Source organism: Capsella rubella, unplaced genomic scaffold (genome assembly GCF_000375325.1).
Source record: "Capsella rubella cultivar Monte Gargano unplaced genomic scaffold, Caprub1_0 scaffold_7, whole genome shotgun sequence".
In the NCBI taxonomy this organism is placed as follows: domain Eukaryota; kingdom Viridiplantae; phylum Streptophyta; class Magnoliopsida; order Brassicales; family Brassicaceae; genus Capsella; species Capsella rubella.
This window is the reverse complement of record NW_006238917.1, coordinates 8,061,715-8,077,219: the sequence shown is the minus strand read 5'-3', so window position 1 is coordinate 8,077,219 and position 15,505 is coordinate 8,061,715. Positions and strand designations below refer to the sequence as shown.

Genomic DNA, 15,505 nt, shown 5'->3' with positions numbered 1-15,505 from the left:
AGTGCCTTTGTTGTGATGATAGAGAAATAAATATGAAATAAAATTTTAACATAGATTAGATGATTCCGTATTCGTAAACAATTTATTTAAGCAAGCGTTTATTTTGTATAATAAAAAGCAATTACTTCTTCCCTTGCAATATGCTTAAACTGATGTATGGTTCTGGTGGTTGCCGACACATCTCATGCCTGTGACGCTGTATAACAAAAAAATTCCAGGGAAAATAACTTATAAATATTACTATTTCGTTTAAAATTAAAAATAAATAATTAATAGGAATTTCATAAATAAATCTATGTGGACTAGCTTTCCAGAACATTAATCAGTCTAGATATTTGACTCAGGTTTTTTATAACAGATTTTGTTTTGATAAATGATAAATATATAACAAATGTTTTAGTCAAAAGATAGCAGTTAAAGTTTAGATAAAAATTCAGTGCATTATTTTACTATTTCTCTTGAATAAATATATAAATATTTAACACGTTTAATAATAACACTGAATATCAAAATGATAGAGATGACATTTGAAATAGAAGCTAATTAATAAAATATATATCCACATGAGAAAATAATCTATCAGAGGAATAATAATTAATTACGTTTTCGCAAAAATTAACTACTATGAGTAATTCAAGAATTTTAAGCAAAGATCATAATATAATTTATCATGTTATAAAAAAACATGTGACACATGAGAGGTAAAAAATCGTCCAAACATGTTTGAATCCATTTGGTTTAATGTTTTTTTCTAATAACATATTGTTGCGGATGCAATGCAGAGACATAAAAAAATAAGGAAAAACGAACCTGCACGAGCTAGTTCTGAATTATCGTCAGCTCCAACATGCCACGAGAAGTAACCAAGCAAACCTCTTTCCTTAGCATATCTCACTTTCGTCACAATGCTTTGACTATCGTCAAAACCAATCCAAGTAGTACCAGCGTAACAATAATCCCCGACAACCGTCGTATTATGAACCGGTCTTACCCCATTTTCTGTAATAAACTTCTTTATCTGAGGGTAAGTTATCGCACCGTCCTTTGACATCGCTGGTCCAGTGGTTGCGGCGTAGTAACTGTTACTGTTAGCGTTTGAGAGACTCCATGCGTAGCCGTAAAATGGAAACCCCAACACTGCTTTCTTTGTGGGAAGTCCAGCTTCAATCCACGCCGTTACTCCCGCGTCTCCGCTTGGACCTATAAAACAATTAACCGGTTTTAATAAAGTATTTTTATTTTTGACTTTTTTTTTTTTAATCCAAAATCGAATGAGAAATTATCTGACATATATATCAAAAAAATCCCTAACGATATATATTACCAATTTAAATCGACTAACTATATATATATATATCACGCTTTTGTATCATTCTTAATGATTTAAAGAAATATCAAGATAAAAGAGTAATGTCTTTGATTTAGTTCGGTTATAGTAGTACCTGTATTTGAAGGATCATACAGAGCGGCTGGTGGACCTGTTATTCTTGATGAACTATCCGATCCATAAAAGAAATCGTAAGCCATAAGATTGACCCAATCCAAACTGTTGGCAACGACTTGAACCGGGTACATATCTGAGTCGTGTTTCGAGGAGTATGAAACCGCAGCCGTCAATAACAAAGGCGGGCTACCGCTGCTAGAGGCCTCAGCCATAACCGCGGATCGCCATTCTTGAAGTAGCGTCCCGAAATTGTTCATCTCCGTCTCACCTTTCGGGTATTCCCAATCAAGATCGAGACCATCGAACCCATTCGATCTTGCCAACGCAATGGAAGAGTCTATGAAAGTTTTTCGCGAGTTAGAGTTACTTGCCATGGAAGCAAAATCGGCTGATATACTTTCATTTCCACCACCGATAGACAAAAGGGTTTTCACGGAAGGGTTCTTTTGTCGGACGGTTTGTGTAAATGTGGAGAATTTAGGTTGGTTCGTGGAGGAGATAGTGAGTTCATTTGTTTGAGGATTGAGGTCAGCGAAAGCGCAAAAAAGGTGAGTGAAAAGAGATGAGTCAATGTCGGCGACGGGGAATTCACTATTTGGGAACCAATACGTAGCTTTCACGATGTTTTGGGCCGAGGAGGATCGGAGGAAGAGAGATAATAAGAAAGTGATGTAGATGATGAGTTTTGTGGAAGACATTGTTTGAGTTATTGTTTTAAAAACAAAGGATGGCTTCGTTGTCTATTTATAGATATTTAGTAACCTAGCTAGTGTTGTTAAAGAACCGTTCCTTTGGCGACTATTCTCTCCCTAACTCTTTTACTACTTCTTCCTCTTCTCTGAAAACGACTTTATGACATGTGACCGAAGACTAAGAAAATTTTGTTGAATTTTATCGATTTGAAAGTTACACTGTAATGATCAAATGTATACGATAATAATTGATTACCAAATGTCACGGATAAATAAATGCCAACTAATTAATAATGTTAAAACAGAATAACAGATAAGAGAAAATATATGAATATATCACAATCGTATAAATGATAGCTCAAACTCGTAAAGTGTTTCAGGTTTCTTTTAGGTGGATTGAACTCAAGAGAGAAAATGAATCAATATACAATGTTTGAATCATCAACGCAGTGGTTTTTCTCCTTTTTAATGAAAAAAAATCAATGCTAAAAAGTTAGTAACATATAGACCATGTGACTGTTTGTCTAAACTAGTCCATGGATTTAAACTAGTCTGTGGCAAAACAACTATCTAGAAAAACAAAATTGATATCTTATTAAAGGTATATCTAGATGTATACTAGTTGTTGATGGATTTTTCTACTTAAGATATACATATTTGACTATCATCAACTAAGTTTACTTATAATTGCAATAAATGGCATTACCACTGATTTTTCCATGACCTGCACCGAACACAAATTCAAAGTGTTCACCGAATGTGCCATTGGTTGAAGAGTCAAATGACAAAGTCTGGCGAGTAATGTCCTACAATGGCTAAGTCAATTGTGGTCTACATAGTACATGTCATCTATAAGACATTTATTACTTCTATTTTTTTTTTTCTGTTCTAGATGTATTCTTTTTGTTTTACTGTGAACGTTATTAAGATAAAAAGAATTAACCATAATAAACCAGCGTATTTCCAGAAAAAAATGAGAGTTGATCCAATTGAAAATAGTGGTCCAAATAAAGAAGATATAAATTGTAGCTTCTTTTATAGTATTAATTCTGAAAACATGTAAAATTGTAGTATATGGTTTTTCTAAAGATATATTTTTTAGAATCAACAAAAATATATGTAGACCCTAGATATGCAGCCACTATCATAGAACAAAAAGTTGACCATTAAGTTATTTTTGTTGTTGTTGTTGTAGTCCTAATCTTTGGTTTTTTTATCCAGCTTGTCCTCTGGATCGGACATGTGAACAGTTCTCAGCCAAATGACCAGTGCGTCCACACCTTGCACATAGCATCTTATCTCTCTCCTCACGAATTGGGTATAAGTTTCTCGGTCCGGTGACAAAGGCCATGTTGTTGGTTGTGTCTTCTACTATGCTTGTAATTCCTACATCCTGAAATCAAAGATGAGATGATAAGGGCAGTATTAAAAAGCAAGGAAAAATAAAAGCTTTAACGGCTGATGGAGACATTTGATCGAGTTCCTTTTGTTGTGTACGATTTACGTGTTTGTTTGTTATAATGTAAGACAAACCATATTTAAATAATAATAAAAAAATCCTGAAGATAAACAAATTCAAATTCAGGTTGTGTATGTCCAGAAGTGAAAATCTCTCTGGTCAAGGTGTGAATGACACCATAAAAAAAAAAATATCGAAACGTTCTATTCGAAACTATATAGAAAAATTCTAAAGTGGATATATATTTTTGATAGCCTATCAAGCAAGAAACCAATAACTACTAATTGACTCATCTTCACGCTAGTTGCTAACAAGCTCAATTTCGAAGATGAGAGTTCCAAGAGTAGAACTAATTAAATAAATACGAATTACTCATCTTCAATGGATTGTTACTTCTTCCAGAGACATTACCAGCAGGCAGCAGCATGCTTAAGATTTAAATATATATATGATTGATTATCTTAAACTTTCTATTTTCAGTGGCTTGATGCTAGTCCCGAAGATTTACATCAATAAGCAACAACGTCTCTAAAACCACTAAACTAGTTGGAGGGAGTACAAGTTATCGAATTGGCGTAAGTACGTGGATCTCACAAACTAATTTTACTCTCACTTCAATATATTATTATGGAAAACATATAATCACACACATATATATATATATATATATATATATATATATATATATATTAAAATACATGTTTGGAAATTTGTACTATCAATTTACTATTATGGAAACTTTCGGTCATGATATTAGATATTCCTATAAAAAAAAAAATTTGGTCAATAACTTAAGAAAATAAACGATGGAGTAGAGGAAGAAGAAAGACCTCGAATCCTTCACCTTCACTGCGAAGCGATTTGATAGCTTCGACGTCAGTGTAACTCACTAGCTGAAAGAGAAGCTCGTCCTTGGAGTGTGACTGTTGTTGCACCATTTTTTTATAGGAATATATCGAAATGAATGGAACTTAGAAGAGGAGTAAAAATCAATATCTATATATAGAATCTTGATGAGAAAACGTTCTTTCCTTGAGTTTGTGTAGATCGACTAGAAATTGGGAAATGAAAAGGAAAAAGGTAACGAAAACACGCAGCAGCTAGTAGCGAGGAATTATGTAATTTAACTTCAATAAGACAAAAACACTCTTTGCATGAGAAACTTGTTCAAGAACAAAGAAGTGTCCGAGAAAGTTATGAGTTGACTCGGTTAATACAAAGACGGAAAATTAGGACTTGGGAGTTTACTCAAGAAATGCTATAAAAATTGCCAAGAAAATAGCACGAAGATAATAAACCCAAACAAGAATCTAAGAACTAGAGAAAAAAAAAAACCCAATAAATTTAGTTTTGTTTCCTACCTAAGAAAATTGTGGATCAAACAAAAGCTTGATACTTTGAATATATTAGCTATAAAAAAAAAAAGAAGAAGAGAAAATGTGTATCTATTTTGGATGACTTGGATCTACATTAATGACATTCCAATGATGCCTTGTTCCTCAATCTATATCGCAAACGGCTACTATACACATGATGAGTAGCTAATTTCAAGAACTGCTTTTTGAATCTTCTGCTTGATCCGAATTTGGATATGTTGGAGAAGCTGGTGGTCGCAGTGGAGTTGGTGAATCAGAAGCCATTGTACTTGATGATTAGGACTTTGGCCGGAAAATAATCAATGGAGAAACAGTACAGATTAAGAGGCGTCACAGACTGCGGGAACCTTGGACCATCAAATTTCTAGTTAACTAAAGATGACGAACTCGAAGCAAATAGAGATCATAAAGCAATACACATATACTTCGATGTATTTACAGCATGTGATTATGCTACTGTGGTTATAACAATTGAGAGAAGTGTTTTTAAATCCGACTTGATCCATCTGGCTATATATATCGGTCCAGCTGTTAGCAGAGTTTCATATTTTCAGTTCCTTTAATTATCAGCTAGGCAGCGACAAATCATAGCTGAACGTATATGGAAACATGTAAGATAAAAATAGCAAGGAGTCTTGGATTTTTTTTTTTGGTGGGAAAGCAAGGAGTCTTGGATTTGATGTGAGTTATTTGATTCTTACTAATTAAAAATATTTGTTATTCAATAAAAAAAGCATTATATATGTTTGATAAAACTTATGGTTCTTTCTTTTAAATTATCAATATCTTATTATTTCCCTTTTCTTTGACTATATATAAGCAAATAACGTTTATTTTTTTGTATAAGTTACAAAAAGCCACTTCTTCACTTGTAGTTGTGGGAACATTGGAAAGCTTAAACCTTTTCTATAGTTCTAACGGTTGCCGCCGTAGCATCCCATGCACGTGATGCTGCAAAATCCCAAAAAAAATAAACCATCAAAACATAATCTTCTCTATGCACTTAAAAAACGAAACGAATACTTAGAATTTGGGATAAAATCAAACCTGCACGAGATAGACCAGAATTATCGTCAGCACCAACGTGCCACGAGAAGTAACCAAGCAAACCTCTCTGCTTAGCATATCTCACTTTGGTCACAATACTCTGATTATCGTCGTAACCAATCCAAGTAGTGCCAGAGTAACAATAATCTCCAACCACGGACGAGTTATAAACCGTTGTTGCTCCGTTATCTACTATGAACTTCCTTATCTGACCGTAACCTATCGAACCATCGGGTGATATAGCCGCTCCAGAGGTAGGCGCATAATAGCTGTGGCTATTAGCGTTCGTGAGACGCCACGCGTAGCCGTAGTATGGGAATCCCAAGACTGCTTTCTTCGCTGGAAGTCCAGCTTGAATCCATGACCTTGCTCCTGCATCCCCGCTTGGACCTATTCTCACGAACCATGTTTAATAATTATACAAAACTAGGGGTTTAATATTTCCGTTTCGGACGTCGGCAAGATTTTATTATTTTGTAACAAATATGATCATTGAAGGTTGAAAACATATAAACCGAACCAATATTTATACTGAATTAAACCAAATATTTTAAAAGCTTTATATTGGTAATACATTTTTTGACTGAATCAAACGAAATCCAGTACAACAAAACCCCGAAAAAAAAAAACTGCAAATTTATCAAAATTTTATAAGTATTTTTTCACCAAAAAGATTAGTTGCATAAGTATTGTTTTTACATTTTAAATGTAAATTAGTAAATTATTACTGATTTATAATTATTTGTATTTTGCAGTTTGGCTTATCACTGATTTAATAGTGTTTAGGTATATGATAAATGATATTCATTTTTGAAATTATTTGGAAAGAAACAAAAAAAAAACTAATAAGTATATTAAATTTTGATTAAATTACTCTAAGTTCTAATATTGATTATATATATACTACTACCACGTAGTAGTACTTTAAGATTTCTGGATTATAAACCAAAAAGGTTGGGATGATGTATCGGTTTTAATAATTGGTTTGGTTCAGATATTATTGTACCTGTGTTGGAGGGATTATAGAGAGCAGCTGGTGGACCGGTTACTCTAGACCAACCCGGTCCGTAAAAATCATAGGCCATAAGATTAACCCAATCCAAGCTGCTAGCAACGGCTTGAACCGGGTACAGTACCGAATAATAATTATTGGAGTAGAACACCGCAGCTGCCAATAGCAAACGCGGTTTACCGCTGCTACTAGCTTCTGCCACAACCGCAGATCGCCATTCTCGAAGTAGCGTTCCGAAGTTGCTCATCTCCGTTGCGCTGCTCGGATACTCCCAGTCTAGATCAAGACCGTGGAATCCGTACGACCTAGCGAGTCTTATCGAAGAATCAATGAACGATTTTCGAGAAGTGGGGTTACTTGCCATGGAAGCATACGCGGTTTTATCGGCGATTCCACCGCCGATAGACAAAAGGGTCTTCACGGAAGGGTTTCTACGTTGGACAGTTTGTGTAAAAGTGGAGAACTTTGGTTGGTTCGCGGAGGAGACAGTGACTTGATTGGTTTGAGAGTTGAGATCGGCAAAAGCGCAGAAGAGGTGAGTGAAGAGAGATGAGTCAATGTCCGTGACCGGGAACTCACTCGCCGGGAACCAATACGTAGCTTTCACGACAGTTTGCGCCGTGGAGGGTCGGAGGAGAGATAAGAAGAATGTTATGGAGACAATGAGCGAGATGAGTTTTGTCGAAGACATTTTCGAGTTGCTGTGAAAAACAGAGATGTGGTTTCGTTGTCTATATATTGAAAAAGTATGTTTATTTTCTTACGTAATTCAACTTTGAAAAGTCAGAAATCTTATGAACAATATCTTAAGAAAGCGAAAAGTCTAAATTGGGACAAGATTTGCATTTTTGTCAACACCCCACAAGTGTACTACGAATGCTAAACCAAGGACCCAGAGACACATAATGAAACGTCATTTGTAGCAAAGTTGAATATTCTACCCACGTATCCTATAGAATATCCAAAATGCTTACGACAGATTTTGTTTAATCCAATACATACCGGATATTATATGATTTCTTGACAAACAAGAAACCAATTAGCACTTATTGAGAGTATGACTCATCGATTAAGGCATGTCTGGTGCTGACTAGTTTGAAGTGGAAAACAAGAGTTTCAAGAGTTGTACCTTCACCATTGGCAACACGTGCTGGGTTGAAGATGGCTGTGAAGAGTCTGTGTCTGTCAAAGAACTACAATACACACTCAACAAGAAAGAAAGAATCATACATATTGAAACATATCTGTCTCTGCAAAGACTATTGTGATCTCTTTACATTTATTTAGTTTTTTGAGGAATCACAAGACCCATCTTCAAGCATCGGTTATATGATCTTAAACAAATTAATACTAGTTCCAGTCCCATTGGCATATAACTAATTATAGAGTCCTAGGGTGAAATGATGAATTCTATAGCATGCCAAACTCTCTCATGCCTAAACCAATCCCTTTATCACTTAATACCCTCTCGGCTCTCCCATCTATTTTGATCCCAATTCCTATGAACATACTTATGTGGAAACAAGTGGATGTTTCTTTAGAGTCAAATGAGATACTATAGATGAATGGGGGACAACGACAACAAGTGGCTGCACTAATGATGTTTGTGTGGTCTTTTAGTACAGTGAAGTAGATGTATTTGTGAAATTGAATTTATGAGTGGCATCTTGGGGACGGCACTCTCAAAAACCAAATCCTTTACAAGTTGTATGTTTCTTAATATTTGACTTTCTACTTTTGTTCTTATCACATTATACTGCGTCGTTGGGGTAATATCACTTCCTCCTCTCTATCCCATCATTTCAAATGGTTCTGATACTACTTTGAGAAACTTTACTTAAAGAAGTGTGCCTTGCACTAAAGTTACAGCACAACGGAGCAAGGTTGTGTCCCAAAACAGGTCATGCTCCAACACATCCAGAAAATGACATATGTTTGGTCTATTTAAGCATTATTATTGTGTCTTGTAGATTTCAGCTTTTTTTTTTTCTTTTTTCTTTTTATAACTTAGTTATATATTGAAAAGTTATGAGGGAGATGAGTTTTGTGGAAAACATTTTCGAGTTGCTGACACACAGAGATGTGGGTTTCGTTGTTGTCAATATATTGAAAATGTATATTTAATTTCTTACGTAATTCAAATTTTAAAACTCAGATTTCTATGAACAATCTTAGAGCAACATTATTGGGGTATCTTAGAGGCTAAGATACCCCAATAATGTTGGTCTTACGAAAGCGAAAAGTCTAAACTGGGACAAGATTTGCGTTTACGTCAACACACAAGTGTAAAAAGAGACATAATGAAACGTCATTTATATAAAAGTTGATATTCCACTCACGTATCTTATAGAATATCCAAAATGCTTACACATACTCAAACTTGATTTATATCAATTAGTAGTATTGAGAGTATGACTCATCGCTTAAGGCGTCGTCTGGTGCTGACTAGTTCGATGTCAAAAACAAGAGTTCCAAGAGTTGAACCTTCTCCATTGGCAAGACGTGTTGGGTTAAAGATAGTCGTGAAGAGTCTCTGTCTGTCAAAGAACTGCAATACACACTCAACAAGAAAGAAATCAAACATATTGAAACCAATCTTGATAATATCTGTCTCTGCAAACAATATTGTGATCTTATCTTGACATAAATTCAGTTTCTGAAGATTCACAAAACCCATCTTCAAGAATTTGTTATATGATTGGTTCTCTGAAACTTTCCCATTAAACGAATTAATACTAGTTACTGTACCACTAGCCCGATGCAATTAACATGATCACAGACCTTATGGCAACTAAAGTCTATGAAACTAGTTTATGGGATTTATCAAGATATGAAATTGTAAACTGCTCTATTTCACCCTGAGTAGTACATAATCGAGATTCAAAGAAGAAACTAACCAAATAACCAAGTAGAGAAGTCCTATGGTGAATTGAATTCTATAGCATGCAGAACTCTCTCATCCCTCAACCAATCCCTTTATCACTTGATACCCTCTCCCATCTATTTTGACTATGCACATACCTATATGGAAACAAGTGGATAATTCTTGTGTTACCTATAGATGAATGGGGGACAACAAGTGGCTGCAAAAATGATGTTAGTGTAGTCTTTTAGGAGAGTTAAGTTTTCATGAGTGGGATCTCGGGGACGGCACTCTCATGAACCAAATCCTTTCCAATTTGAGTCTTTCTTAATATATGAGTTTCTACTTCTGTTCTTGGCACATTTTTACTGCCTCATTGGGCTTATATCACTTGCTCCTCTCTATCCCATCGTATCAAATGGTTCTGCTTACTTTGATAAGAACCTAACCAATACTAGGCCTTAAAACCAAAACTATCTTGAGCGTGTGGAAGACTAAGGCACTCACTAGCCAGGCCCAAAGCTAATCTATGTGGGACTCTAAAGAAACATTTGACTTTCATATTGACACATTATAGAAAAGTCTAAGGGGAGAGAGGTCGGTGTGGCACATACGTTTGGTGGAAGAGGTTCTTGTGATGTATTTTGGTATCCTTGAGATGGAGGTATAATCACGCGACGAATCCCGCCTACTTTCATAGACCTTACAGCTGTTTCAATTCCCGGAATTACCTGCACATCAAAACGTTTCTTTCAGTCATCAGACTTAAACCAGCTTTGGTCAATGTTGTAACAGAGATCAAAACACCATAACAGAAAACAGGGGCGAAGAAATATTCTCAGCTTCAAAAACCTCAATCCACTTTGTAAGAACAACACACAGAATCAAACATAAGTTACACCAACTAGTCAATGAGGAAATGTTTCAAAGGTCACACCTTTGAATCAAATTCTGATATTTTTTACAAGACTCATTTCACAACAACTTAACACATGATTGGGGACTGAAGCAAATAGAGAAAAAAGATTCATACTTTGCTAGAACCAAGGACGAATGTGAAAGGAACAGCTTCACCACTACTGTCTTTATGATCATATGTTGAATCAAATCTCCATCCTTGCTTTGCAGCCAACCTCCCATAGTAATGTATTTCAATCTAAAAAATCGAAACTTTGCAAAATTGAGTTAAAGGGTTCGTTCATTCTGAAATCTACAGTTTAGAAAAGCACAGAACCTGGTCTCCTTCAATGGGAACTTCACCGTCACCGATTCGGAGGTCGAGACTCTTAACTCCGCCGGAATCCGGGATTTCGGAGAATTCAGCTTGAGCCGGAGAAGAGAAGCCAAGGGAGGAGACGACGGATGACGTGACGGCGATAATAGACAGAGATATTGATCTTCTAGATGCTGCAACTGTCGACGGTGACGATGACGGGGAAGAACGAGATGCGAAGATTCTGAAAGATGATGGTGATGTGAAATGGACGGTCTTGATGAAAGGAGCACCTACTAGTGGTGTCCACGCGACGCACCGAATCATCGTTCTATAAGCTTTCTAAACAATGAAACATATTCTAGCTTTTGGTAAGGGAAGTGAAGTGGATGGAATTTGATTGGATTGAGATTATGATAGATGCTGCCAAAACTTTCGTGGAAACAAAAACAAGACAAAGTTGTCAAACTCTAACCAAAATACAATTTTAGCATTTTAGAATACACTATAGTGATGTATCATTGGACAATTATGTTTTAGAAGTATCACAAAGAGGTTTTATTGTTCCTAGAAACCCCATTATTTTGAGAAAAAAAACTTGTAGAAAATACAAATTTTTTAAAAGTTTATCAAAGAGTTATAACTCTGTACGTTTTATTTTAATGACTCAAGTGTCAAGAAAGACCTAATTTTCTACATAGTTTTGGAATAATGTGATTTTCTCTATACATGAATTTACCAGGTTATAAAAATATTATTGTTATAAAAAAATAGGAAATAAAACATGACAAGATAGAATATGTTCTTCAAACACCCTTTACATATGGCTAATATGTAGCCATTTAGCATAAGTTCTTTGTCAAGTTGAATATAATGATCTATATATAACAAAATTATGAAAAAAAAAAAAAAAAATTGTAGTAAGCAAAAAATATTGCTCAAGAGTTATTAACAAAGAAGATGTTTAGCAACACGGAATCGGAATACTTTATTCCGGTGAAGAAAGAAGCTTCACCGGTGATGACGACGTCAACGATGAGAGCTCGACCAGTGAAATCTCCACATAACTTTGAGGCCATTCTCAAAAACGCAGATCCTCCGATCTCTGTATCCTCTGTTAATCTCTTTCAACAGTTACGGTCTGGTGTTTTCTTAAAGCCCACGAAACAGGTTAATAATTTTCTCTCAAAATATTATTTCTTTATTAAGAAAAAAAAATTAAACATATTAAAATATTAAGATGGATAGACCATGAATTCATTTGTTTTGGTGATATGATCATATTAAACAGATCAAATATTGGGTGGACGAGAGAAACAACAACTGCTTCATGCTCTTTGCAAGGAACCTCACGATCACTTGGTCTGATGACCTCAACTATTGGACTTGGTTTACCGACAGAGAATCACCAAAGTAAGATCCATTTCATTTAAATCCCACACTATGATAGTATGATTAATATATACACCACAAAATGAATATGTTTATTACAAATTAGAATTTATTGACTTATTATAAAGTACTGAGTATGAATCAAACATTCGAGGTCGACCTAATTAGTTTTTTGTTTTGTTTATGATGATCTTAAAAGCGAGACAGTTGTGGAAGCTGCGGAACTGAAAAACGTGTGTTGGCTCGACATCATGGGAAAATTCGACACGAGGAACCTCACTCCGGGGATTGCGTACGAGGTGGTCTTTAAGGTGAAGCTAGAGGATCCTGCTTATGGATGGGACACGCCGGTAAACCTAAAGCTAGTATTGCCTTCCGGTAAGGAGAAACCACAGGAGAAAAAGGTGAGTTTAAGGGAACTCCCACGGTATAAATGGGTCGATATCAGAGTCGGAGAATTTGTACCGGAGAAATCTACCGCCGGAGAGATCATTTTCTCAATGTATGAGCATGTGGCTGGCGTTTGGAAGAAAGGGCTCTTCTTCAAAGGTGTTACAATTCGTCCCACACATTAATAATAAGGGTTTATTTGCAAAATAATTAATATGGCAAACAAAGAAAACATAAATATCCATATGCACCAGTACTAGACCTTGTTCTATGTATGTTACACTGCACATCATACCATGTGGGTGTTTTTTGTATGATAAGTCACTAGTTTAAATAACAACTTTGCTATTGGTGTTGAATAAAAGCAAAACCTAGAGTTTGTAATGTTTTACAAGTTTAAATTCAGGTTTATGACTTGAGTGTCCGTAAGTAATATATGAATCAGTGAAAAAAATTATTTACGTGTCATGACTCAAGACTATGACTATGATAAACATAGACCCTAAATAAAATTGTATATATAAAAGCGATACCGTTTAGCTCAATTACATGACATTTGCCCTCAATTTTTCCTCGTTCAAAATCAGCTATTTTATTAGTTACGACTTACGATGCATCTCCGTTAAGGGTGAAGACATAAAATATTTTGTTTTTTGTCCTCCATCACAATTGAATAATCTGATTTCTCCTTCTGAATACATGTAGAGAATTTTATAAGTAATCTAACAGCTTCCTTCCGTAAGAACTAATGAAAGCTGTTATAATTAATTAGTAAAGGGGGCGGTAAAAAACAATTCATCAACTACTTTTTAACGAGTGGACATGTATTATTTTTTGAAATATATATGAAAAGGTTAAAAAGTGTGATGTAGCTTAAACTTTTTGTAATCAATCTTATACAAAAGATGGCAGAATGAAGTGTTTTTTTTTTTTTTATGTTGTTCATTCCTCTTCGATTTTCTATAAATGACTCTTTTCTATATATGTCGGCAACTCGTTGTATTACTTCAGAGAAAAAACCTATCTAGTAGACTAGTAGTACAAATGTACAATATATACAACCCATATTGGAACATTATCACAGATCGACAACTTCAAACATCAAACATCAGGGTTGAAGTAACTCAAGTGGATCTGGTTCACATTCTCTTAAGAGTTGTACTCGAAATTCCATTTTCGTGAAGAGAAATGAAGAATAAAGTTAACGTATCAAAATGAAGAGAATAAAGAATCAAACATGTTTAACAAGACATAAAAGAAAATAGGAATATATACCGATCAAAACTTGGTTTGCGATGTATAACATTTGTTTAATTTATATCTATCCTTATTCCTTAACGACACGTTGATTCTTCTACACAAACACACTAAATGAGGAGTCTACTATAATGTATAGCCAAGAGGTTGGGTATAAGTCTAGGTACGTATAGTTAAACTATTTTTGGGTATATTGATATAATATAGATTATTTTTACTAAACTTATTTAGAATTATACGGATTTAGTCATTTAGACAAAAGAGATATCTAATAAATACAAAAATGGGGTAATAATATTTTAATGGAACGAGTAATTATGTTCTGCGCGTACAGAAACGTTCAGGTCCGGGTAAGGTATAATCATGCAATCCCACCCAAAATGACCTCTATGAAGACCTGAATACAAAGAGTATAAAACAAGAAGTTATCTATAAAAGAAGAGAACAAAAAAGCACACAAGTTATCAAGAAATGGGAATAATATGTTCGATCTTCTCAAAGCTAAAGCCAAAGTTACATAATAACGAAGCCATACTAAAAGGTGCAAACTCTCCTCCTCTTTTACATGATACGGCTTCGTCTCCTCAGCTCAAAGATGACGTTTCCTTGAAGCACAAGACAGAGGTTGTAAATCTTTTTTTTCAATTACGTTTCAATTTCTTACCTCTCCTCACCTTGTTTATATATATGATAATGATGTGACTGCATTCGTTATGCTTTATTGAATATGAAATCTCTTTTTCAGAAGAACTTGATAGAGGAAGATGAGGGTAAAGCGACGAAAAACAGTTTCATGTTGTACGCGAGAGAGCTCTCAATAACTTGGGCAGGGTCTCAGTCAAATAAATACTGGAGTTGGTTCTCTGATCCTGACCAAACATTAAGGTTTGAGTTTTGTAGTGGAATCAAATTGGGTTTTTCTTTTTACAGATTTCATAGAAACCTACAAATTTGTTTACAGTGATGTAATAATTGAGGTTGCAAAGACGGAACGAGTAGCTTGGTTAGAAGTGGTTGGAAAATTTGAGGCAGAGAAATTAACTCCCAACAGTCTGTACGAGGTTGCCTTTGTGGTTAAGCTACTAGATTCTGCGAAAGGATGGGGATATCGGGTTAACTTCAAACTGGTTTTGCCTACCAGAGAAACCAAAGAGCGGCGAGAAAATATGAATATGTTAGAGAAGAACCGGTGGGTGGAGATTCCCGCTGGTGAGTTCAGGACGTCGCCAGAACCAGTCTCCGGCAAGATTGAGTTTTCAATGTTTGAGGTTAAAAGTGGTCAGTGGAAGTCTGGTCTGACTGTGAAAGGTGTTGCTATTAGACCCAAGAATTGAAAATCAGAACTTGTAAGCTTGAAACA

General features: G+C 35.1%; 5 protein-coding genes across 5 annotated transcripts; 2 read left to right on the top strand and 3 right to left on the bottom strand.

Moving 5' to 3' along the window:
• Positions 1–2,145, bottom strand: LOC17879503 (chitotriosidase-1). Its single transcript, XM_006283907.2, has 3 exons — positions 1,443–2,145; positions 811–1,200; positions 1–196 (listed from the first exon to the last, which is right to left on the bottom strand). Exons 1-3 carry the CDS (start codon positions 2,140–2,142, stop codon positions 183–185), a joined length of 1,104 nt encoding a protein of 367 aa, XP_006283969.1. The 5' UTR covers positions 2,143–2,145; the 3' UTR covers positions 1–182.
• Positions 2,146–5,747: 3,602 nt separating this feature from the next.
• Positions 5,748–7,743, bottom strand: LOC17878137 (chitotriosidase-1). The gene is made up of 3 exons (XM_006283862.2): positions 7,025–7,743; positions 6,019–6,408; positions 5,748–5,922 (listed from the first exon to the last, which is right to left on the bottom strand). The coding sequence occupies exons 1-3, from the start codon at positions 7,719–7,721 to the stop codon at positions 5,867–5,869; spliced, it is 1,143 nt and encodes a 380-aa protein (XP_006283924.1). The 5' UTR covers positions 7,722–7,743; the 3' UTR covers positions 5,748–5,866.
• A 1,571-nt stretch (positions 7,744–9,314) lies between these two features.
• On the bottom strand, positions 9,315–11,482 carry LOC17878682 (peptidyl-prolyl cis-trans isomerase FKBP17-1, chloroplastic). The gene is made up of 4 exons (XM_006282646.2): positions 11,128–11,482; positions 10,927–11,049; positions 10,508–10,624; positions 9,315–9,578 (listed from the first exon to the last, which is right to left on the bottom strand). The coding sequence occupies exons 1-4, from the start codon at positions 11,431–11,433 to the stop codon at positions 9,447–9,449; spliced, it is 678 nt and encodes a 225-aa protein (XP_006282708.1). The 5' UTR covers positions 11,434–11,482; the 3' UTR covers positions 9,315–9,446.
• A 528-nt stretch (positions 11,483–12,010) lies between these two features.
• On the top strand, positions 12,011–13,328 carry LOC17878847 (protein PHLOEM PROTEIN 2-LIKE A1). The gene is made up of 3 exons (XM_006284401.2): positions 12,011–12,276; positions 12,398–12,519; positions 12,698–13,328. Exons 1-3 carry the CDS (start codon positions 12,067–12,069, stop codon positions 13,071–13,073), a joined length of 708 nt encoding a protein of 235 aa, XP_006284463.1. The 5' UTR covers positions 12,011–12,066; the 3' UTR covers positions 13,074–13,328.
• Positions 13,329–14,616: 1,288 nt separating this feature from the next.
• On the top strand, positions 14,617–15,490 carry LOC17877460 (protein PHLOEM PROTEIN 2-LIKE A2). The gene is made up of 3 exons (XM_023779187.1): positions 14,617–14,769; positions 14,891–15,030; positions 15,107–15,490. Exons 1-3 carry the CDS (start codon positions 14,617–14,619, stop codon positions 15,477–15,479), a joined length of 666 nt encoding a protein of 221 aa, XP_023634955.1. The 3' UTR covers positions 15,480–15,490.
• Positions 15,491–15,505: the final 15 nt, after the last annotated feature.

Excerpts from the sequence above, each read along its gene's own strand:
- LOC17878682 (XM_006282646.2), bottom strand. The coding sequence starts at position 11,433 with ATGATTCGGTGCGTCGCGTGGACACCACTAGTAGGTGCTCCTTTCATC. Across the intron at positions 11,050-11,127 it reads TTCCCATTGAAGGAGACCAG|ATTGAAATACATTACTATGG; the intron begins GTTCTGTGCTTT and ends TCGATTTTTTAG. Across the intron at positions 10,625-10,926 it reads TCGTCCTTGGTTCTAGCAAA|GTAATTCCGGGAATTGAAAC; the intron begins GTATGAATCTTT and ends TTTGATGTGCAG.
- LOC17879503 (XM_006283907.2), bottom strand. The coding sequence starts at position 2,142 with ATGTCTTCCACAAAACTCATCATCTACATCACTTTCTTATTATCTCTC. Across the intron at positions 1,201-1,442 it reads GTATGATCCTTCAAATACAG|GTCCAAGCGGAGACGCGGGA; the intron begins GTACTACTATAA and ends ATTGTTTTATAG.
- LOC17877460 (XM_023779187.1), top strand. The coding sequence starts at position 14,617 with ATGGGAATAATATGTTCGATCTTCTCAAAGCTAAAGCCAAAGTTACAT. Across the intron at positions 14,770-14,890 it reads CCTTGAAGCACAAGACAGAG|AAGAACTTGATAGAGGAAGA; the intron begins GTTGTAAATCTT and ends TCTCTTTTTCAG. Across the intron at positions 15,031-15,106 it reads GATCCTGACCAAACATTAAG|TGATGTAATAATTGAGGTTG; the intron begins GTTTGAGTTTTG and ends ATTTGTTTACAG.
- LOC17878847 (XM_006284401.2), top strand. The coding sequence starts at position 12,067 with ATGTTTAGCAACACGGAATCGGAATACTTTATTCCGGTGAAGAAAGAA. Across the intron at positions 12,277-12,397 it reads TCTTAAAGCCCACGAAACAG|ATCAAATATTGGGTGGACGA; the intron begins GTTAATAATTTT and ends CATATTAAACAG. Across the intron at positions 12,520-12,697 it reads ACCGACAGAGAATCACCAAA|CGAGACAGTTGTGGAAGCTG; the intron begins GTAAGATCCATT and ends TGATCTTAAAAG.
- LOC17878137 (XM_006283862.2), bottom strand. The coding sequence starts at position 7,721 with ATGTCTTCGACAAAACTCATCTCGCTCATTGTCTCCATAACATTCTTC. Across the intron at positions 6,409-7,024 it reads CTATAATCCCTCCAACACAG|GTCCAAGCGGGGATGCAGGA; the intron begins GTACAATAATAT and ends TCGTGAGAATAG. Across the intron at positions 5,923-6,018 it reads TTCTGGTCTATCTCGTGCAG|CATCACGTGCATGGGATGCT; the intron begins GTTTGATTTTAT and ends GGGATTTTGCAG.